The sequence below is a fragment of the Cucurbita pepo genome, chromosome 12 (assembly GCF_057944985.1).
Source record: "Cucurbita pepo subsp. pepo isolate OVF chromosome 12, ASM5794498v1, whole genome shotgun sequence".
NCBI classification, from domain to species: domain Eukaryota; kingdom Viridiplantae; phylum Streptophyta; class Magnoliopsida; order Cucurbitales; family Cucurbitaceae; genus Cucurbita; species Cucurbita pepo.
Window position 1 is genome coordinate 15,062,495 of NC_141809.1, and position 22,992 is coordinate 15,085,486.

General features: G+C 36.5%; 5 protein-coding genes across 6 annotated transcripts; 2 read left to right on the forward strand and 3 right to left on the reverse strand.

The window, feature by feature from the left end:
* The first annotated feature begins 871 nt into the window (after positions 1–871).
* On the forward strand, positions 872–4,802 carry LOC111807217 (Rhodanese/Cell cycle control phosphatase superfamily protein). Its single transcript, XM_023692834.2, has 4 exons — positions 872–1,631; positions 2,288–2,390; positions 3,842–4,078; positions 4,525–4,802. The coding sequence occupies exons 1-4, from the start codon at positions 934–936 to the stop codon at positions 4,576–4,578; spliced, it is 1,092 nt and encodes a 363-aa protein (XP_023548602.2). The 5' UTR covers positions 872–933; the 3' UTR covers positions 4,579–4,802.
* ATSPO22 (Tetratricopeptide repeat (TPR)-like superfamily protein) lies at positions 4,545–9,548 on the reverse strand. Of its 2 annotated transcripts, XM_023692831.2 has the most exons (6): positions 8,133–9,545; positions 7,320–7,509; positions 7,170–7,202; positions 6,413–7,036; positions 5,413–6,057; positions 4,545–4,698 (listed from the first exon to the last, which is right to left on the reverse strand). In XM_023692831.2, the coding sequence occupies exons 1-5, from the start codon at positions 9,485–9,487 to the stop codon at positions 5,419–5,421; spliced, it is 2,841 nt and encodes a 946-aa protein (XP_023548599.2). In that variant the 5' UTR covers positions 9,488–9,545; the 3' UTR covers positions 4,545–4,698; positions 5,413–5,418. The 2 variants fall into 2 exon arrangements, with proteins under 2 accessions (XP_023548599.2, XP_023548601.2); XM_023692833.2 differs by lacking the exon at positions 4,545–4,698 and having other exon boundaries at positions 5,825–6,057; positions 6,418–7,036; positions 8,133–9,548.
* A 793-nt stretch (positions 9,549–10,341) lies between these two features.
* Positions 10,342–14,245, forward strand: LOC111806855 (FRIGIDA-like protein 3). Its single transcript, XM_023692355.2, has 4 exons — positions 10,342–10,503; positions 11,547–12,607; positions 12,902–13,074; positions 13,567–14,245. Exons 2-4 carry the CDS (start codon positions 11,557–11,559, stop codon positions 13,993–13,995), a joined length of 1,653 nt encoding a protein of 550 aa, XP_023548123.2. The 5' UTR covers positions 10,342–10,503; positions 11,547–11,556; the 3' UTR covers positions 13,996–14,245.
* Positions 14,246–14,742: 497 nt separating this feature from the next.
* Positions 14,743–18,307, reverse strand: LOC111807585 (ABC transporter I family member 19). Its single transcript, XM_023693365.2, has 6 exons — positions 17,807–18,307; positions 17,211–17,371; positions 16,690–16,741; positions 15,971–16,107; positions 15,652–15,738; positions 14,743–15,264 (listed from the first exon to the last, which is right to left on the reverse strand). The coding sequence occupies exons 1-6, from the start codon at positions 17,991–17,993 to the stop codon at positions 14,965–14,967; spliced, it is 924 nt and encodes a 307-aa protein (XP_023549133.2). The 5' UTR covers positions 17,994–18,307; the 3' UTR covers positions 14,743–14,964.
* Positions 18,308–19,273: 966 nt separating this feature from the next.
* On the reverse strand, positions 19,274–21,961 carry LOC111807440 (NAC domain-containing protein 21/22). The gene is made up of 3 exons (XM_023693173.2): positions 21,677–21,961; positions 19,866–20,131; positions 19,274–19,706 (listed from the first exon to the last, which is right to left on the reverse strand). Exons 1-3 carry the CDS (start codon positions 21,843–21,845, stop codon positions 19,380–19,382), a joined length of 762 nt encoding a protein of 253 aa, XP_023548941.1. The 5' UTR covers positions 21,846–21,961; the 3' UTR covers positions 19,274–19,379.
* Between the last annotated feature and the right edge of the window lie 1,031 nt (positions 21,962–22,992).

The window sequence follows — 22,992 nt, forward strand, 5'->3', positions numbered from 1 at the left end:
AATTGAATTCAACTTTTTTATTCTAAATTACTATTAAGACGTCTGACTTTCAATAACTTTAAAAATTTATAAAATATTTTCACTTTTAAGTTTGTAAAATATTTTCTGTATTTAACCTTACCTATTAAATATTTTAGAACAAACTAGAAACTTATTAATAAATTAAATAAATTAAAAGCTCAAATGCATAACTTTGAAAGGTTATGCACTAAGATGGTAAATTCATCATAGGTTGGGTCAACTTTAACGATACAACCAACCACCAACAGAGAGTTAATAAAATCAATCATGATGAACTAATAACTATAGATATAGAATGTATGGATGAATGCAGATGTCTATTTAATCTATAGGGTCGAGACCTGGCTCGAAATGTTCAGCTAATAATAATATAGGGTCGAGACCTGGTTCGAAATGTTCAGCTAATAATAATCTACGTATAGAATGTATGCATTTAATCTACAGGGTAGAGACCTAACTCGAAATAATCTGCTCAAAATGTTCAGCTAATAATAATCTAGGTATAGAATGTATGCATTTAATCTACAGGGTAGAGACCTAACTCGAAATAATCTACACATAGAATGTATCAACTCGAAATAATCTACATATAGAATGTATGGATAAATGAAATGTCTATTAAATCTACAGGGTAGAGACCTAACTCAAAATGATCCGTTAATAACCATAAATATAGAATGTATAGATAAATAGAAATGTCTATTTAACTAGCTCACTTCAGTCTCCCAATTATAAAATAAAGATTAAAATAAATAGTATTTAACCGAATTAAATTTTCCCTGCGGACAGAAAAGTAGATAGTATGGTCAATTATTTTTATTTATTTAGAATAAAAATCAATTTACAGATTAGATTGGGTTGGATTTTATCCCAACCCGTCTCCCATTCTTCCAGACATTACAGAGCTCTCTAATGGAGTCGCACTCCCTCTACCTCTCCTCTTCCTCCCTATTGCTCCACAAACTTCCCTCTCACAAACCAATCTCTCTATCCCCTTCGCTCATTCCCTTCAATTCAAAACCTCTCAGCGTCTTCAATGGCGCCCATCTTCCCACCATTAACAAAACCCCGTTTCAAAACCCTACCAATCCTTCAACAAAGCCTCTCAAAAACCCCCATTTCCTCTTCGCAAAAACCTCCCCATTTCACCAATTGGTGAAATCCCATCTCCCTTTTGCTCTTACTCAGCTCCTTCTCTCCCCTCTCCCTAGCCTCGCCTTGGAAACCGACCAAGCTTCTTCCGATAAGATAAACTTGGAGTCCATTTTAGTTTCAATTGATGACTTTTTCAACCGATACCCATTTTTTGTTGCTGGGTGTACTTTCATTTGGCTTGTTGGGATACCCTTGATTGACTACTATTTTCTAAGGAAGTACAAGTTCATTTCTGCCATTGATGCGTTTCGCAGAATTCGGGATGACCCAAATGCACAGCTCTTGGATATTAGAGATGAAAAGAGCTTGGCGTTTTTAGGGTCTCCCAATTTGAGGATTTTGAATAAGGATGTGGTGCAGGTTGTGTATTCAGAGGAGGATCAAGATGGGTTTGTGAAGAAGGTGAAGAACGGCTTTGGAGATGGTGCTGATACTCAAGTATTTGTCCTGGACAAGTAAGTTGTTTCCATTTACTTCAAATGAAAATGGATTTGTGTGATCTTCATACTTTTATTTTAGTTTTTTGCACGCTGGAGGCAGTGGGGAAGATGGAGAGAGATGAGCGAGGGAGGCCAAGAGAGTGAAACATGGGAGAGAGGAAGATTGAGAGAGGGAAAGTGTAACAGCCCCAGCCTACCGCTGGGCTAGCAGATATTGTTCGCTTTGACCCATTACCCGTTAGCCTCACGGTTCTAAAACATGTCTGCTTGGGAGAGGTTTCCACACCTTTATAAAAAATGCTTCGTTTCACTCTCCAACTGACGTGGGATCTCATAATGTGGAAACTTCTCCCTAGTAGATGCATTTTAAAACCGTGAAGGTGATGACAATACATAACAGGCCAAAACAGACAATATCTGCTAGAGGTAGATTAAGCTGTTACAGAAAGAGAGAAAGAGAGGAATATGGTGTACTCCATAAATGTGCAAACTTCAATAGCTAACACTGTTGTAGTTATCATGGCCTGAGTCATGTCTTATGGTTTTCCTATTTAGCTAATGGGGCCTAAAACTAAACGGAAGACCCCGAATTTCACTGTTTCAAACTTTGCTGTCTTCCCAATTATATGAGTTCAATTCATAACGTGCTACGCTTTTAATGTCTAAGGTAGTTTTGATGGTAACTCCATGAAAGTGGCCGAGTTATTGTTCAAGAATGGGTTCAAGGAGGCTTATGCAATCAAGGATGGTGTTAGGGGCGAAAAAGGGTGGTTGGTATGTGTCCTCCTTTTGCTAATCTACTTGATGAATATACTCATGTTTTAGTTGAAGGCTTAATCATGATGCGTTGTAATGTTTATTTTGATTTGTTTTCTTGCCTCCTTTTTGGGGGCTCTTTCTTCTGGTGGCCCCTTAGTTTTGGTATTCTTTCATTTTTTTTCTCAATGAAGTTGGGTTATTCATTGAAAAAAGAGAGTAACGAAAAGTGGGGAAAAATAGCTAAACATCGAAAGCCAAGGTCATCCTCGGGCCTCGTCCTCTTCTAAATCAATGTACCTCCTTCGACATTCTACTCAGGATCTCCAATATTCCCATGTTCGATCTCTTCCATCTCTACCTTGCTCATGTCCATTTCCTATTAACCACAATCATCATCGTGTTACTTTTCTCTTCTAGGTGGTGAAGTCGAGTGGGTTTCCTAACTCGAGAACTTAGAGGCAAAAATGGTTGACGTTCCTCTAGGCACGGTTGGTAGAGCTTGCTTTATGCTTCTCTAGTACCACTAGCATAGGCTACATCCTACAATCACCTATTGTCATAATCCAACTCATCTTCTCTTGGTCATTTTCTTCCTCCATCATTCAAACCAACCATTATTTATGCTTAGAATATGATCCAAAGGTATTGGGTCAAGTCGATTTCTTTATATCAAGGTGTTGTATAAGGAGATACAAGACTCAGCCCATCTATCCACTCTTGGTTGATTGTGGAAGTATATTGAATCTTGTTAGATGACTAATCAACCTAAAAGCTTGAGTTGATGGATTAAGGTAAATTTGATTGTATCATTTGTGGATTCCCTATTAGTTGGAGCGGAATTGACTTTAAAGGGGTTCGAATACAAGACCTCTTGCTTTGATCCAATGTTAAATCAGGTTGGCAAGATAGGCGATGGTTCGTTAATCGTCACACCCTTTTATCTTGGCTTCTTAATTTCTAATTGATTTCCATTTTTGTTTGTCCTACGAGAGTTCCAACCTGTTTCCCCACAAGTCATACGATCACTTATTCTTGTTCTGTTATGAAGCTCTTGGGATTTGATCTAACAACCTTGTTGAAGAATAAGACCTTTAGATCTAAATTATTCGAAGAATAAGACCTTTAGATCTAAATTATTCAAGAACCCCAAAAACGATAAGAATTCATCCCAAGGAACTTTTCAAATCGACCGAAGTTTTTCCATTTTGAAAGTGTATAAAACTTAATCAACCAACGTTAACTATTTGATTCAAGTTAGTACAGCAGTTTTTTTTCGAGTTTTCATTCTCACCCTTAATTTCTCTGTTCAGATTCCATACCTACTACCTGTGTTGACAGTAGGATGAAAAGGTTCTTTAATTTCTTTTCTTTCCAAACCATGACTTGGTGGAATTTAGAAAGCAGAGGTTAGACTCTATTCTAATTTAGGTAAAGCTTTCTGTTACTTATTTTCATCCTCTTTGCAGGCGATACAGGAGTCCTTGTTACCGCCTTCTGTTCACATTAGCAGAAGGAAAAAGGCTAAAGCTTCCAAAAAGTTTGGGACTAATGGAGTTGTTCAACAAAGTGTAGACAAAGAGGCTGTTCCATCTTTGAAATCCTCCAATGGAGATATCCAAACTTCACCCCTCCATGTCAATGCATCGTCAGACACCGAGTCCAAGTTGAAAACTCGGTCAAGGTCATCGTCTCCTTATCCAAACGTAAATTCACTCTGTCAACTAATACATCTTTAAGTATGAACTGATTTTTCACTCTTTATAAGTAGAGAAAAAGAAGGTCTAAGCTCAAGTAAAATACAAAAGCACATTGGAAGTTTTGTATGTAGATTATCTAGTCCAATATGCTTCTAAGCAATATAAAAACAATCAAAAGCCTTTGAAATGCCTCAAAGGAAACCATTTAATTAGCGGTTTTCCTTAAACTGCTTGTATCAAGTGTTTCATCTAAAAACACTAGCTTCAAAAATGTCTGAAAGTCACTCAGTTAATAGAAAATGCATGCTTCATTACATATTGGAGACAATATTAAATTTGATTCAGTAAAAGATGAGTCATGATTTTAGTGTTTGTATTTACTTTCATTGTGGATTTTCTGTGCATGTGATTTACAGACTGACTCCGTTTTCTATAACACTGATATATGGCAGTACCCAGATTTGAAACCACCATCTTCTCCCACTCCCTCAAAGCCAAGGAAATGAAAGACTTACAAGTTTTGAGCTGATCATCTTGTTCTGCATAGAGAAGTTGACTACAATACTATTAAGAGGCGGCTATTGTTTCCATGTGGTTGTTGTAGACTCCAATTTTTTGGCAACTAGCTGTATATAATACATAATTTAGTCTTTTTGCTCCTTATACAGTTGGTGCAATTCAAGATTTAAGCAAATGAAGGCACTTCGACATTCCTCAATGAATAATTACATGACAATGGAGTGATATTTATACATGAAGCACAAGGCCAAGCGACTTAAGAATAAACGAAAATAATACTTGATCATTTGCAAGTATAGCATGAGGTGCTTCTGGGGACATTAGAGGCGTAATGCAACTAATAAAAAATGTCATGTTTTTCATCTCCATTAAAATTGTATTCCACAATTCTCTAGATCATCCTCCGTCAAACAACAGGGTAGGAAGACTAGCTCGAGTTTTGCTTTCAAACAGATGAGTATGGTTAGGCAATCTAACAAATGTGAGTTGGAACATTTTATACCGTGAACAAAATTCACCTTCTAACTATATTTTACTAATCTTTCAATCATGAAAATTAAGAAAATGGTGCCCAAGGGAAGAAAAGAAGAAAAAAGTGAAGGGGAAGGAAGATAAAGGATGAGGAGAAAGAAAAGGAAAAGGAAAGCCACCCAAACTAAAATCAATAAAAACTAATACACTTCATTCAAAAATCTTCAATTAGTTAGGGGGCAAACTAACGAACTCCTTGATACTCACAGTTTATTCCCTTTCATTCTGTTACCATGTTAGTATTCGCGTGCCAAAATGAGAAAAAAGAGTTGTATAGATCTGATACTCACAGTCAATTATTCTGTCTGCATTGAGGACTTGTTCTGGAAGCCATTAACGAACTCCTCCATGCATGCGCAGTAAGTCTCCATTCCTCCAACATGTCTGCCTATTTCCAGCCCCAAATCCATCCATTTCTTTGCCATATCACTCTGTCCCATCCTAACAGGCACGGATGCCCGGTTCCACGCTGTCATAGCTAGCCATTTCCCCTCTTCCAATGGATACTCACCTTCCTTCAACCCCACCATTATCCTATAAGCTTGCCTGTACATTTCATATACGGCATCATCATCTGCCTCTCCCTTGCTAATGCTTGTTATGGCAATAAGCTTCCGGAAAACAAGAGCAACGGTATGATAGTCCGGAGATGGGGAAGAGAGTAGCGCTGACAGACACTCATTGAGTGCGAAGTTGGCTACATCTTGATTGAATCGAGTACCCTGCAAAGCGTATAGGCCAATCTGAAGCAGATATTTGTAATTGCAAACCTTTGAGCTCGCAAACCTTTTCACCAGCAGTTGTTGTGACCCTGAATCGTTCAGCCTTCCATATATATCATAGGCACTAAGCGTGTAGATGAATAAGTTTTCTGCCTCTAGGCGATGAATCTCTTCGTTGTTGACTTTCTTTTCTGTGGAAATGAGCTTCATAATCTGCATAAATAAAAGATTTTCAATCACAACGGATAGAAAGCAAATTCACAATGCAGCCACAATAAAAGAGCCTGAAAATCTCACTCAGCTAAGTGCAGTTAGTTTGAAGTATAGCATACCGGTTGGTTGACAGACTTACTTTTCATAAGTACAAAACTGGAAAATAGTCAGATAGGTTCAATTTAGATCAATTTTTACCTATTTGGCTGGTTCAATCTAAATTGTTAATCGGTGAATTTAGGTCCGTTGGGCTTCAAAAATTAGTTTCATCACTGAATTTAGCCACAAAGAAAACGAACTGTCCTGCTTACACCCAACATAATATCAATCAAACGAAAAAAAGAATAGTCCTTACCTTACCAGCTCTATCTAACAATTCTTTGGCTTGTTTGATTTTGGCGTTTGACAGTGTGGTATTTGTTTGTTCTTCAGAAGCTATCATAGCAGTTACAGCCAGAGTCAGTGATCTAAAAACTATGACATTGTTTTCGTCGACTTGCTCTTCATCAGACAAAGCAGTGTAAAACTTCGAAGCCAACTGCAAAAATTCTGCACATAATTCAAACTTCCTCTCCCTCCCCATTCTTGTCCCAAGATTCCAACAAGCCACAGCAAACCAATTTTGTTCCCGCTTCCCTGCTTCCCCTTCTCCAAAGAAGCAACCAGCCCCAAGTTCAATTGCCCTTTCACAAGCGCGTTTCAGTACTCCGAAGATTTCTGAGTCATCGCTGGGTTCTTGAGTGAGGATGGTAACTAAGGTGCGTAGTACAACCACTTCTCTTGCTATCATAGATTTTCCTGTGGAATAAAAATCTAATAAGCTCGAAAGAGAGGCAACTGCAACAGGAAAAGCACGGCAAGCAACAGCTTCATGAGCAGAGAGTGAGAGAAAGTCTGGCGTAAAATCAAGGCAGGACATCATGGATTGGATTTGACCAATGGCGGCCGTATTGTCACTTTTTAGAAGAGAAATTTTGAACTGCACAAGTAGCGATAAACATCAAGTTCAATCAATCATTTAGCATGGTAAATCAGAAAAATATCACAAAAAATAGATCTAATAAACCTTCATTATATTTATAACAGGTGTAATAGGGAGGGAGAGCGAGTACCTTTAGGAAAGCACAAGCTATGCTGGGTTCTAGCTGCAGAAGAGGAGAAAATAGCACTATGAATATTACTCAAGGTGCTGAAAATTTGTAAGACCCAGATTCTTAGAAATTGATACTATACTTAAGCTTCCTTTGAATGGTTTATCGTACCTTTTCAGCCTCATTGACATATTCTTGAGCTCGATCAAGCTGAGATAGACCAAGATAACAAAGACATAAAACTCTAAAGCCTTTGGCCCGAAGATTTCTATTTTCAATGTCGTATGGAATGTAAAGCATTGATTTTTCAAACATCTCAGCACTGATCTCGTATCCTTTTGACCGAAAATGATCTGCGGCACTGGAAAGAAAAACAAAAGGAAAAAAATAAACTATTTAAATTTGTTCATATTTATATCATTTCATTCTCTAGCTTTCATCTTCAAATTTTTGTACATTCTACTTCAGTCTTTCAATTTTAATCCCTATAGGAAATTTTTCATTCATCATTCAACGAAAAATTCGATTCTGTTTCAAATTATAACACCTAACCTAATAAATAAATGGACATACACGGTTTTACTAAATACTTCATTGAAGAAGACAAGAAAACTAGCATTCAGCGCTAAAAATTATTTTCATTGCAAAATTTATATACAAAAATAGAAGGTTTGACAATTCAAAGACCAGAAAGTGAAATAAATATAAGAACATGATGAGTAAAATAAAATTTGATTCTTCTCTTGTATTTCATCGACATTAGAAATGAACATGAACTTTCATGGTGGTTGTAATACAGTATCCTCTAATAGAATGGCATTGCATTTGCCTCCCCCTATATGCATTTGTCTTTCTATGACGTAAATTTCCCTATAGCCGCATGATTCTTTAAAGTTATCGAATGATAAATAGGAACCACTAACTAATGGCATATGAACTCATTCAACTTATGACAAACTAATTCAATTGTGTCGATGTACTTACCAATTCCAAAGCAGGGTGTACATTGTTTTTCTATGTTTTGCAGCAGGCTCTTTGCGAAAGAGTGTCAGCACCCTCTCATCTGACACCAGCTTCGCCGCAACTCTGGCCCTCACTTCCGAGACCTCGCCCGCATGGCCAACTACCTTGTGAGCCACTCGCACCGCCGCCCCTGCACTGACATGGCAACGGTCCAATAGCCCCATGAACACACCCATGGCTGTCTCTGCTCCAGCTCCTCCCACCGCCTCGAAGTAAGTTTCCACAGCCGAAACCCAAGCGCTCTCTGGAATTCCCTTGTTCTCAATCATCCCTCGCAGCTCCTTCTCGGCCTCTCCATGCCTCCCTAGCCCCAACCAAGCCTTCATAGCCAAAACCGGCAGGCTTGGATGATTATCCCCACAATCTCCATCTCTCAAAAGCCTCACACACTTGATTACACTCTCGAACTCTTCAACCTGCAGATGAACAGCTGAAATGAACCTCAGTGTCTTGGATCGTAGGGCTTTAAACTCAACCATCTCCTCTCTAGCTCTTGCTAAACGCAGACCTTTCTCGTACAGTTCCAGAGCTTCGTTCAACAGCTTTAAAGCCTCACGGAACGCATGAGTTTCCCCCTTCGATAGCTCGATCTTCCCAAACGCCAAGTACTCGTCTCCCAGCGCTTTGTAATGCTCTGGCGAACCGAACATCAAACCTTTCGCTCGACTCAGAAGCACCACAGCAAGATTCCTGTCAGAGACCTGCCAAGCCGTTCGAGACCTAGCGATATTCAGATCCAATAGAAGCTTCTTGGCGCCGGCATCGGCGACCGTGGTGAGATCCAACTTCGAGACAATATCCGAAGCCCTCTCGAAGCAACTGGAGGCGAGTTCGAAGTTCTTGAGAGTGTGCCATATCAATCCGGTCTTGTAGTAAAACGAAGCGGACTTGGCTGCAGGGGAGGGGACTCCATCGACATCGCCGGCGATATAGAGGAGGTCCGAGGCGACATGGCGGAGATTAGCATGCTCAGTAGACGATCGGCGGGTGGCAGAGGTGTTGGCGAGGTCGACGCAAGCGTTCCATAGTCGGTAACTGAGCTTCCAGATATGGAGTTTGGTGGAATTGGGGAAGGGGGTGAGTTGAGGAAGAAGAGTGAGGGAATGGCGGAGATCATCAGGGATGATCGGAGAGAGAGGGTGATCAGCGGCGGAAGCGGATGAGAGGAACTCCGCCTTCTTGATTGAGGATTCGATTTGGAGAAGAATGGGATTGAAAAGATCGAATCGAAATTGTGAATGTGGTTGTTGTTGTTGGGATTGAGATTGAGATTGAGACGGACCTTGAGAAGGCGATGGGATTTCCGCGATCCTCATTTGGGATTTTGGCGGGAGATTATGAACTCTGGATTTCGAGGGAAGGACAATGGAATGCTGTAGTGTGGCTGTAGGTTGGTTTGGTTATACCGTTTAATTTAAACATTTAAATAATAATAATTTTAAAAATTTTAATATCCACACCAATTCACTGCTAGTTGATATTGTCGTGTACTGAAAGAATTACACATAACTCCCTTTCTCTCTCCAATCATATGGAATCTCACTCAAAAAATATTAAAAGTAATTTTTTAAATATAATTCTAACGTAACATTCCACTTATAAATTTTATAAGGTATTAATTCAATTTTTCAAAATTTATGGATATTTTAAAAATAAAAATATTTTTTTAATTAATTTAGCCAATATGATATTACATAATTTAATAAAATAAAATGAAATAAAAGAATAAAAACAAAATGTTGTGAGAAAATGAGAGAAAAACAAAAAAAATACCAAAGGAATCGAATCATATTTGTTTTAGTTAAAGTACAAAACAGCTACCAAACAACAAATTTATTTGTTTTATTTACGTATTTGTTTTTTTTTTTTCAATAAATCATAAAATTTGTCCACATTCTTAATTTACATTTAACATTTTACACGAATATTTTTATTTTTTTTTTTATATTGCTTTTAAAATTTCATAGATATTTTTTAGGAGTATTTTTGAAGTATTATAAAATTAATATTGAAATTATTTTATTAAAATTTAAAAAAAAAAATTAAAAGGATTTATTTTGGTGATATTTTTATAAAAATTAATTTTACATGGGAGGGGAAATATAAAAAACGGGAGTGCCCGAAGGAAGGCGAGGGAAAGAGAGCGACTGGTGGTGTGGCTGAGTGCCTGCAATAAATACTTTTCATCGTCCCTATTCCACTTTCCTCTTTCCTCCATTTTTCTTCCTCTTATCTCTCTCTGGTTTGGATGTTTGTATTTAGTGTGCTAGGTCAAGCATTTATTTGCAGGCTCCGGAGTAATTGCTATTGCGTTTCTCACTCAATCAATCGGGTAATCCGCTTTTCTCACTTACCTAGATCCATTTCTTTTCTAATTGTTTCTGGGTTTTTCTTCTTTGGAGAATTTCAAGTCTCGAGGATTCGATTATGGAGTCCCCTTTTCCAAATTTGAGCTGCTGCTGTGTTTTTCTGGAAGGGGTTTTCTGTTTGATGCTATTTATCATCGCTTTGCTTTGTTTTGTTGAATTGGGTTCAGTTTAGGGTGGAAATGCGTTTTAGTCATTTGGATAGCAAATTATTCGAAATGTAATATCCCATTTTCCCGAAAACGAGGCTCGTTTGAATGTCTTCCTGTTGCTGGGCATTTTGTTCCTTTTAGGATCTGAACGAATAAAGCTCGGCTCTGTTTTGTCCTATGAGTGGTCTTGATTTATAAGATGCAGAGAAGCAATCCATGCAGGAGGCTGTTTCTGCAAGCAGTTTAGTATTGATTCTCTTATGTAGCAATGGAGGTTGTTTTTCAACTAACGTGTAGAAATTCCATTGATTAAGAGCGAGGAGATAAAATGAAATAAATGAATGAAGAAGTCCCACATTAATGAATCAAACAATACCAGGAATGATGAATCTGGGAAGCCAGACTGATAGCTTTAATCTGCGTAGTTTTGTTAACAATGAAGTAGAGAATATTCCACATTAAAGTGTAATCAGCCCATCTACAGTTAATGAAGGAGTTCTCTTTGTTGAAATTTCATGATTTTTTGTTTGAAAAATACAGGTTATGAACTATTATTCCAAGTGCCTTGATCGTTTTTGTAAATTTCATCGCCCGTAATATGTGTTTCTCTTTTTGATCATTAAACACTATCCAAAGTGTTGCATTTTCCATTTGGCTCTGCTACCTCTTTGATGTTCATTGAAATGGATTTTGCTCTAGTTTTTATTGTTTATTTATTAGTTACCACTACAATGGCTACCATTTATTGGTGTATTAAGTGTGAGCTTTACTTACATGTATTTTATTTCATGTAAGTTGAATTGAAGTAATAAATCCAAATCGACAGCTTATCATCTCTATCTTCCTATTATCTTCAGCTCCTTTGCCATGGATGTCACACATTCAGTTGAAACGCTGATCGACTCTACAACCTCTAAGATACAACAGCTTCAGAAAGCATTTGCTGAGCTTGAAAGCCACAAAGCATTAACACTCAACTTGAAATGGAAAGAGCTTGAAGAACATTTCCATGGGCTAGAGAAATCCTTGAAGAGGCGTTTTGATGAGTTAGAAGACCAAGAAAGGGAATATGAAACCAAAACAACAGAGGCACGTCAAAAGTTAGAGAATCGGGAAGCTGCTATTTTGGCTAAAGAGACAGCCTCACTGGAGTGTCTTCAAAAGAAAAGAGATGCTGCGGCATTTGCTGTTGCTAATGCACGAGAGAAGCACAGGAAGGTGGCATCAGAAACGCCTTCTTGCCCTGATGACTATCAAAGTGGGGAACCAAATGTGGTAGATAAACCACCTGATTCTTTGAATAGTGAAAATAACTCAGATGGTTTGAAAGATACTCCTAATGATGATGAACACTTTGGTGTCAAGTCTTATCCTCAATTAGTACAATTATGTCAAGAGATGGACTCTGCAGGGCTGCACAAATTTATATCTGACAATCGGAAGAACCTTGCTGCAGTAAGGGAGGAGATTCCATTTGCACTAAAAGCCGCAGCAAACCCAGCCTGTATGGTTTTGGACTCCTTGGAAGATTTCTACAGTGGAGAAGTTGCTAACTTGGATGGAAAGAAAAACTCAGATCTACTGGGTTCTCGCCGAACCTGCATCATGTTGATGGAATGTTTAAGCATTTTGCTGAAAACTATGAATGCTGAATCTGTTTCTAAAGTGATGTCAGCCGAAGTCAAGATGCAAGCAAAGAAAATTGCTGGAGAATGGAAACCAAAGTTGGATGCTCTTGATGTGGATGCTAGTAATGGCAACTCATTGGAGGCTCATGCCTTTTTGCAGCTTCTGGATACTTTTGGCATTGCATCTGATTTTAATGATGTAGAGTTATCCAGGCTTGTGCCAATGGTCTCCCGTCGACGCCAAGCAGCTGATTTATGTCGATCTCTAGGGTTATCAGACAAAATGCCAGGTCAGTCTTTCATTCTTAAATGGACAATGTCAAGAAGCTATTTGACAACCAAATATAGTAGGGTCAATGGAGGTGCGTGCAAGTAGGCCCGAACAAAAATGTTGAGAAGGATATTTATGGAAGATCGTATATTTTAATCGTAATTCATTCTTTCTTTGTTCTATCTCAACACTATCTTTCAGAAGATTTGATTAGTTTGGATAGGTATATGCAGTATAGGGTATTGGATGCGGATTCACCTCAACTTAGTCCTTTTCATTCTTGTTAATGGTTTCTTTGCCCGTCGTTCTCCAGGTGTCATCGAAGTATTGGTTAACAGTGGAAGGCAAATTGACGCAGTGAATTTGGCTTTTGCATTTGAACTTACAGAGCAGTTCTTTCCAGTGCCATTGCTGAAGTCCTATCTCAAGGAGGCCAAGAAAGTGTCTTCACAAGCCAAACCTGGAAATGCATCCCCCACCGCACAGGTTTTTCATTACTTACCGAGTTTTGTTTAATTACTTCATCTGAATCAAAGAATAATGTTAGAATCTCATATTGGTTACTGAATCTGGAGCTTGTTTTTACACTTCCTGTGATCATCTTAGGGAGCTACAGTTGACATGAGTTTCTCCTAGATTGAATTTTCCTTTTATTAGAATCAAAGTATGCAGGTGTTAGATCCTCGAACACGAGACAGGACGTTTTGCGCTATCTATCATTATCTCTCCCTTCGTGTGCTAGTTCTATTTTCGCTTCTTTCTCTATTATGTGAAGTTTCTTCTTTTCCTTCATTGTTTTTGTACAAATTTTCCTTTTATTAGAATCAAAGTATTCAGGTGTTAGATCCTCGAACCCGAGACAGGACGTTTTGCGCTATCTATCATTATCTCTCCCTTCGTGTGCTAGTTCTATTTTCGTTTCTTTCTCTATTATGTGATGTTTCTTCTTTTCCTTCATTGTTTTTGTACAAATTTCAGAATGATGTTAGTGACAGAGAGCTGACTGCCCTTAAGGCCGTAATCAAGTGCATTGAAGAGCATAAACTCGAAGAGCAATACCCTGTAGACCCTCTTCAGAAACGGGTCATCCAGCTCGAGAAAGCTAAGGCCGACCAGAAAAGGGTGACTGAGGCTACAAAACCTCAACCAAAGCGACCTCGTGCAAATGGTGTTGGTTATGCCCCTCTTGTCAATAACAACAATGGTGCTGACAAGAACTTCTACGGTAGAGTGACAGATAGATACCCACCGTACATGTACGACCGACCGTACATGTATCACCCGACCCCTAACGACAACCATTGCCCACCGCTCTTGGGCTCAGCTATGTACAACATGCCTCCTGCAGCTCATGGAAACTACTTTGGAAATGCTTACCAGTACCAAGCTGCTGCATATCTTCACTGAATGAGATGAAAGATGGTAAGAGGTGAGTGTGATCCTTGGTTAACTATTTAGAGTATTAACCCTCAATGGATGTGGCAGTGTATGAACGAAGTGTAGTAGTAAGACTCAGAAACTTACCCAAAAAACCAAAAACGAAAAAAAAAGAAGAAAAGAAAAGAAAAAAAAAAACCCAAACTGCCTTGTTAAGTTGTTGTTGTACTGGATGATATTTAAACTCTCTAATATATATGCACAAAACTTTGATGTGTAATATGTTTCTCTTCTTTTTTTTTTTTTTTTTAATTGAATTAAAGTTTTTTTAAAAAAAATTATTTATGTAATTTTTTATGGTTAGATTTGGATTTTTTAGTTTTCAAATGTGGTTTGGAATCATCTATCCATTGGATTTTTTTTATATATATATAAAATTTAATACTCGAGTTAATTTCTTTGAATTGAACAAAAGGTCACTAGGTTACTAGGTATTTGAATTGAACAAAAGGTCACTAGGTTACTAGGTATTTGACTAAATAGGATTCCTATAGAACCTATCACTATAATATCTCTACTGGGAGATATATGGAGATAAGACTAAGTGGAGCGAAAAGGATTTTCATGAAGTGAAAAATTCAAACTATTAGCAGCACCACATGAGATTTATAAATGTTTATGAATAAGTGATTGTCTGATAATGGATGAAAAATGTCCGATCTTTTGAATTCATAAAAACGAGAAATTGAAAATCATTCTCAGTTCTCACCATTGGTGTTTTGGCATAAGTAAGAAATAATTCATAGCTTGTCAATTCCACGCCAAAGCACGAATCAAATTGTTGATCAAGGAAGTTCAGAAACTTTCAAAAGGCAAAAAAGAAACCTCACTCCGGATACTAAACTTGTGAACCCCATTTCTCTCTACTTTTATCACTATATCTCACATTTAACTGAAACAATCTTCTTATATCCTATGCCCAAAATAATTCTACGAAAGCTAGCGATAATAAGCCATATGTCTGGAAGACGAGAAAGGAGACGAACCAAAAGGAGAAACGTTCTTCTGCGTGTTGGATGGAGGGAGAATTGGGTTCTTCTTCTTCTTCTTCTCGAGTTTGGTTTCAGCACGCAGCCAAGTCTCAACCACAGAAAGCAAATTGGCACAATGCTTCAACTCATCAACTTCAGACAGCTTCTCTGACTTTCTTAGCTCGCCATCTTGAATATATGCCAGATGAGTTGCCCATGTCTCCAGTCCATCAAATATGTGAGTTGCATATACAATTGTAGCTCCTCTCTGTCCAAAAAAACAGCCAGTTCTTCAATTAATCTCAGCCATTTCAAGGGTAATCTTCTTTGAGAGTTCGGTATTTTTATCAACATCGATATCCAACACTAAATATTTATTTATTTTTGACGATATGACATTACAATGGTCGAGGTGGAGGTTTAAACTTTCAACCCGAATTCAGAACCTCAAAGCCAATGAAAATATTGATATCATGAACAGTTATACCATGATCATCTTAATTTCCAACCCAGAATGAAATTCAGGAATTGTAAGATTACTAGATGGCAGAGTTACATCTATTCTGGATGATATTGCCATTTACACCAAATTCATGTCATGGGGCATAATTTAGCACACATACTAATTGCTTGTAGTATTGAAAAGTATTCAAACCTGATCGCACTCTTCCTTTAAGAAGTCCAGGAGGTCCATCCTCGCAACGACATCAAGGTCAACTGTGACCTCATCTAGCAAGAGAACCTGACAAATCAAAAACATGAATTGAAAATCAGCAGGCAATGAAGCTGTTGTGATATTTCGACAAACGTCAAATATAGAACAGGACTTGGTCCAATACAGAAATGCTTTATGGGAAATTTAAAATCAATGGTCCAGAAATTAGACATAGTGAACGGATGGGCTCAATTATCAGAGTACACTTAATAGCAACTCAGTCATCCACAGTAAGCGAAAAGTCGTCCATATTTAATACCTTGAAAGGATGTAAGAGGCCCATGCAGATTTGCACCCGACGACGTTGCCCATCAGATACCTTATGCATTCGCCACTGGAGATCTATATCAAGGAGGTCAATCAACCTATCTCTCCTTTCAGGATCCGTTCCTTCGACTATCAACATAAATAAAGGGCATTAAGTTGTACAGGTTTGCAGCCGATAAAAGGAAATATTGTATACATCTTATTGAAATTGAACCAAGTACGTGAAAATTTAATTCCAGAATGCAAAGAGGATTAAAGCAATGACAGGATAGTATTAGTGGCTCAAAGAAGGATCCCGAAAGAGTTTATCAGCGTTTTCATTTCTTCCCTCGAGCATGTTACTTAGCTTACTCTCTCTGAACATGGTGGATCTCATGAGGAGATTAATAGGGTTTCTTATGGGGTTCATCTTCATATTAGTCATAAATAGTGAGTATGCTAGAAAGGGTTTTCGAGGGTGAAGGTTGTTATAGGTAAAGTATTCCAAGTAGCTCAGAATAGAAGAGAAGGGAGTTTCTTACCCCCATCTTTTGTACTCTATCCCTTATTAAGACAAATATCAATTTGCTTCCTATTAAGTATCCTAAGCAACCCCTAACTTGAGGAGGAAAAGAAAAATCTACTCCCCACATGAGAATAGGAAATAATAATAGAAGGTCGCAGTTATAATGCCCCCACACAGCAAATATAATACAATTGAACATAGCCCACCTCCAAATATCATATGTTCAGCAGAAAAGTCTCCCTGTAATGCAACCTCGCCCTGAGTTTTCAGAAAAGGATATATTCAGCATTAGAAAGTTCATCCATTTTCTTGTAAGAGAACCAAATGGAAGGTAATCAGTTACTGTTCAGGGTTAAGAAAAAGAAAACGATCAATGCTAACATGTTACAGCATAATCAATGTCGACGAAAACTATATTTAGTTGGAAATCAACCACCACTGAAGTAAAGGCCGTTACATCATGAACCACTGAGAATTCTGAAACAATCAAACTATAGGAAATCAACTGAAATCTGTAAAGCGAAGAGCACGATTTTGTCTTTGTAAAGCACCAAAGACATCGGACGCTTTGTTTGAGACAATCAGAGAAAATCTATGTCCATACTTCTCGAAAGATACTTGTTTCATATAAAGGCATGGACAATGCTATCTATGCAAGAAGAACAGAAATATATAAAACAATAGAGCAGCTAATTGCTTAAACAAGAAGTGTAAGTCAAGTACTCACTGCAGAGCTAACGGTTTTACTCCAAGATCCTCCCAAGTAGGCTAAATCACCACTACATACGAGGTGAGTGTCATGAAAAGCTGAACTATTTAGAACCCGAACCACATCTCTTCCTCCAACCATATGTTTTCCAGCCAAAATTTTCAGCAAAGTAGTCTTCCCTGCACAAAAGTGGATAACATGTATCAATGTCACTAAAGGTCTGCCATGGGAACCATTACCTTTTCTGCATTATTTGAATCTACCTTCTGCATTATTTGAATCTACCTTCCCACAGCGCAAGGGGCAAAATTTAGTGTCGTTATACAATTTTCTTAATCTAAGACAAGCTCAAATGGTTAATTACGCACGGGAGATTTCCTATGATCAATAATAGAAACAAGCAAGAACGGGTTCCAGAGAGATTCGCATATCATTCCATATCAGGAGCATTTTAATGGGTTAGTAATCGCACATTATTCAAGAAACAAAGGGGGCTGCAAATTTTTTTTCATGATTTCGTACTTCACTCCCTCCTCGAATTCATATTTTAACCTAAAATTCTTACACTAAACCAAACGAAAAAGAAAGAGAGAAAATAGACACGATTCGAGTACCAGATCCATTAGCGCCAACGAGAAGACAGCGAGATCCAGAGCCAATCTCGAGATTAAACTCCACGAAAAGAGGCGAATCAATTTCGTAAGCAAATTGCATCGCTTGTACCTTGATGCCGGTAGAACTCTTCTCATCTACATCTTCACAACCCTCTTTCCCGCGGAACGAAATCTCCTTGTCAGCCATTTCCGCAGAACAAAATTGATAAAGATGAAGAATTACCCAGGGAATTTATACACCCCTGTGAGCAATTAGAAGGCAATGCGCATCAAAAAGTTCGGTGGGTGATTCTTCAAAAGTAGCGAACGTGGTGGTTGTTGGCGGGTTAGGCTAGGATTTGTCGCGCCATTGAATCTAAACGTGGCCTACGCTGCGATCAGAGAAGCTGGAATTTCATCGCAATCGCATTGAATTTGGTCTATGTATCGGTGCATCGCGGGAAATTGAGCGCACCGCCTTCTTAGTTGCAATGGAAGACAAGAAAGTACGCTAAAATTGTTTCATCTCCTAATTTTTTAGGATCATATTTTTATTATTGGTTCGTGTGATTTTTTTTTATTGTTAAATTAATAAAAATGCTCTTTTTAAATTTCAAATTCATTTTAAAAATAATTTTAAAAAATATATTATAGTAATATATTATTTTTAATTTTTTTTAATAATATTCTTCGATTAAAAAATACTATGTTTAAAAAATATCCTTAAAATTTAATATCTCTTACCTTTATTAAAAAAAAAAAAAAAAGAATTTATCGTTTGTCTACCCCTCGTAGATTATGTACAAATATTTTAACATTATTTCAATAAGTTCATGAGTATTTTTAAAACATTGCAGTCGCCCTTTAACTTCACCCCTCATAAATTATCTACAAATATTTTACCTTTAATAATATTCTGAAATTGTTTCATCTCCTAACTTTTAGGATCATATTTTTATAATTGAGTCGTATGAAATTTTTTTATCGTTAAATTAATAAAAATACTTTTTAAAATTTCAAATTCATTTTAAAAATAATTTTAAAAAAAAGTCTTTAAAAAATATTTAATATTTTAATTTAATTTTTTTAATACTATTCTTCAATTAAAAAAATATCCTTAAAATTTTAAAACTAACATTCGTACCTCTATAAAAAAAAAATTCAAAAATTATCTACAAATATTTTAATATTATTTTAAAAAATTCATGAATATTTTTTTTATGTCTGTCAAACACCTCATAGATAATACAACAGTAAAAATATTTTTGAATATTTTAAAAAAAGTTTAAAGGCGTTTTTTTTTTTAAATTTAAAGGTATATTTGAATTTTTTTAAAAAGAATTAGAGTATTAATAAAAATTTTGAAAATATAAGAATATTTTTTAAACAATATTTAAAGTTCAATGTATTTTTGAAACAAATTAGGAAAGTAAATAGAAACACGTGCAAAAATCATAATAATTCATACAAAACACTAAAATAACACAAAAAAAAAAAAAAGTAAAACATTTAACCAAAACTCTTTCAGTACACAAACACTTCAATTCAACAAGAAAACAATAAACATGTTTTTTTTTTTTTTTTTTTTTTTTTTTTAAGCAATAAAATAGTTAAAAGGAAACCCATTTTGGTTGGTGTTTTCAATCATCTCATACTTCATTTCTTGTGCGTTTGCATCACCAACTCCATAGGATCTCAAGCCTGCTTCTTCCATGCTCATCTCCCATGGCAGCAGCCCGTTCGAGTTGTCACCCGGTACAAACTCGACGTGGTTCGGCAGCAAGCAGTAGGACGACGGTGCAGCGCCCGCCGCCCCCGCCGCCGCCTCGAATGGAAACTGTGAGGTGCTGTATGTTGTTGCTTCTATCATGTCCTGATCTGGCTTGCTCTTGTAAAACACCCTGCATAGAACCCAATCCTCCTGTACAACCGATAAACAAACAATGTCTTCATTTTTGTTTCTTTTAAGGATGTTTTTAGCTATGTTCGTGTTGACATTCCCAAAAAAACCCTCTTATTTAAATTACGATATAACTCCAAATATGAACATAAAAGTTCGAAAAGAGGGTAAGAAATAAACCTTCGGAGGCATATGCGGTGTCTCGATACGAAACTCATGCATGATCCATCCAGTTTTGATTCCATTCGGAGCTCGGTTTCTATAAAACACCAAAGTCTTTCTCATTCCGACCACCTCACCTCTAGTTGGATCCACCACCATTCGATCTTTCCCTGTCGCCTTCCAATACCCAGCTGTCGTTGCTCGATTTGTACGAAACCCAGTCGCGTATTTCCGATCCCTAAAGCTGAAGAAGTACCACTCGTTCCCGTTCAACTTGGCTACCTCTACATTCATAAAAAAAAAATTGAGTACTTATTAGTATATGTCAATGTCAACTCACATACGAAAGACACTCATCCACAATATTGCATGCACCCACAGGTCGACTGCTGAGCCCACTCTAGCTCAGCCGCCCTACCCGAGGTACGAGCCCTCGAATTCAAGATGCCTCCAAGGATAAGATCTAGGAAGTTCGATCGACTACTAACTATCGGAAATCAATATAGAAACAGATATAGGGAAGATTATCTTCACAAAAATCATTTGAATGTTGAAAAAAATATATATATATTTTTTTTTTTTCTGAATGAATCAGTTTTTTTGAGAAGAGAACAAAGCTTGTATTTGGACCATAGTTATGATATAATGCTCTTCTCGACATATATGGGAATACAATTCGCCCTCGACAAATACTAATTATTTCATTTTCTTATTAGTCCACCACAAAAAATTTATTATTTTATTTATTTTTAAATTTTAATCAAATGATAGACCCGACTCTAATCATATCAATTTAGTCCTTAAATTTTAAAACCAGACAATTAAGTCCTTAACAATTTTGACAATAATAACCCTACTCGAAAAAGATTGTCGGGTTGTCATCCACTGTCACGATCTTCTTTTTCTTCTTCAATCGAGAGCAAAAAACGTCATCTTATCCCCACCTTTTCTTCGAGTACGACTTAATGGTAAGACACCTAATTATCAGCCCTAAGGGTATCCCCGTAATTATCCAACAAATTTTCTTTCTTTTTTAGAGGATTAATTTTTTTATTTAACTCTACTATTTTCTTAGTTAATTACTAACACAAATTTGACAATTTTTTTTTAATTATTAAATTTTAAATATTTTTTTATTTTTATTTTCAAAATGCTAAATATATATATATATTTTTTCTTTAAAAGATCAAATATTTTAAATTATATAGCTTAATGATGCAGTAAAAAAAATTGTTAAATATAAACACAAAGCATTAATAATAATAATTTTTCTTTTTATAGTCGAAGGTTCGAGAATTCTCGTCTCTATAATTCTTAATACTCTATATTCTATCAAAATCAATATAATTAAACGAAAAAAATAAATGAGAAAACTAATCAAATATGGCTTAAAAATTAAGCTAAAAGTATTTATAACACGACAATTCATCAGTTAGATATCGTGTTTTGTGATTAATTATATCATCGATTATCCCGTGACACATAATGTGTACAATGGTTGTAGTTCGGATAGTAACGTATAATCAAGTGGGGTCGTTCTTTTCACCTAACTCCATAATTATCAACTTAAGGTGGGAAATCCTCGTTTCGAGATTAGGGTTTTAGGAAAGCCGATCATTATACCAAAAACTTCTTCCTTACCCCTCCGATTTTAACTCGGATTGTTCACCCAATTACTGTCATCAGTCAGGGAGAGGTTTCGACACGGTTAACAGACGTGAGATCTCTCGTTTTTTCAAAAGTCGATGATTCAATCTCTCAAACCCATGAACGTTTTCGAACGAAATATGAACTAAGAAAGACGAGACGGATTGTAAAGGTATACATACCAGGGAGTTGCCAGGGCTCACAAGTATGCAAGTCAATCTCCACCAAAGTGCCCCTCAAAGCTTCTTGATTAGCTATCTTTTTGTACAAATAATGGCAAACCAATTCCTCATCGCTAGGGTAAAACCTGAACCCAGGAGGCAAAGTGGCTCCAATATCTCTCAAACCCATGTTCTTAAACCTCTCAAACAAGGGAAAAACAAAAGAATTTAAGCTAAATGTGATGGGAAAAGCATAAAATGAAGGGTTTTTTTTGAGTTTCAAAGTGGTTTTGAATGAAGAGATTGAGAGAGGTTATTATTGCTTATATAGAGATGATGGAGGAAGAAGACGAGTAGATAAATACCTTAAATTATGGAAGAGAGAGAGAGAAAGTGAGGTTGAATTCACATGAGAAACGTCTACTTTAGGGATGAACAAACCTGTGGGACATAACATTTAGGGTTTTTTCTATTCAACAAATCAATTCGTAAACACATATACTCTCGATCACGGTACAAAACTAAATTGGGGTTAAAAATATAAACCGAGCTGTAATACTGCAACAACCCAAGTTTCGATTTGGGGTTATGGACCCACCATGCTTCCACTACACAACTATGATATCACTGTAATAGCTCAAGGCTATCGCTAATAGATATTGTCCGTTTTGGTCTGTTATGTATTGATGTCAGCCTCGTGGTTATAAAATGCGTCTATTGAGAGATCTAATATTGGTTGAAGAGGAGAACGAAACATTCCTAGTAAGAGTGTGGAATATTGTTACAAATGGTATTAGAGTCGTACCTGTCTCATTAAAATGTGGTTTAGGGACAAACCATGGCAGGAATTTGAACATATGAACTAATACCACACCTGAACGAGAGTGACAGAAATAAAATGAATAAATATCTAGATATTTTAGGAACACAAATATCCTATAGATAATTTACGAACAATTTTTTTTAGATATTTTATGAATAAATTTATTCTTCAACCCCAAATTTTTTAATCTCAAGTACAAAAGTATAGTAATATTCAAACGAGTTTTTCATGAAATTGTGTTCAACAAACGTTTTATTTATTAAAGAAAAAGACGTTTCATCTTTTGGCCATATTACCAAATATGAGCATATTGTCACCTTCGTTTAAACGTGACTATATCACAGTCGGTTATTTTAAGATGTCACCATCTTTCATTTATTCACGAGTATTTGCATTTCTGAACTTTTTTTTCCGGTAAAGTTTTAGATTTTATATACTATAATGTAAAAAATATATATAGAATTAAATTAATAAAAATAAATTTATTTTAGCGTTAAAAAACATTATAATTAAT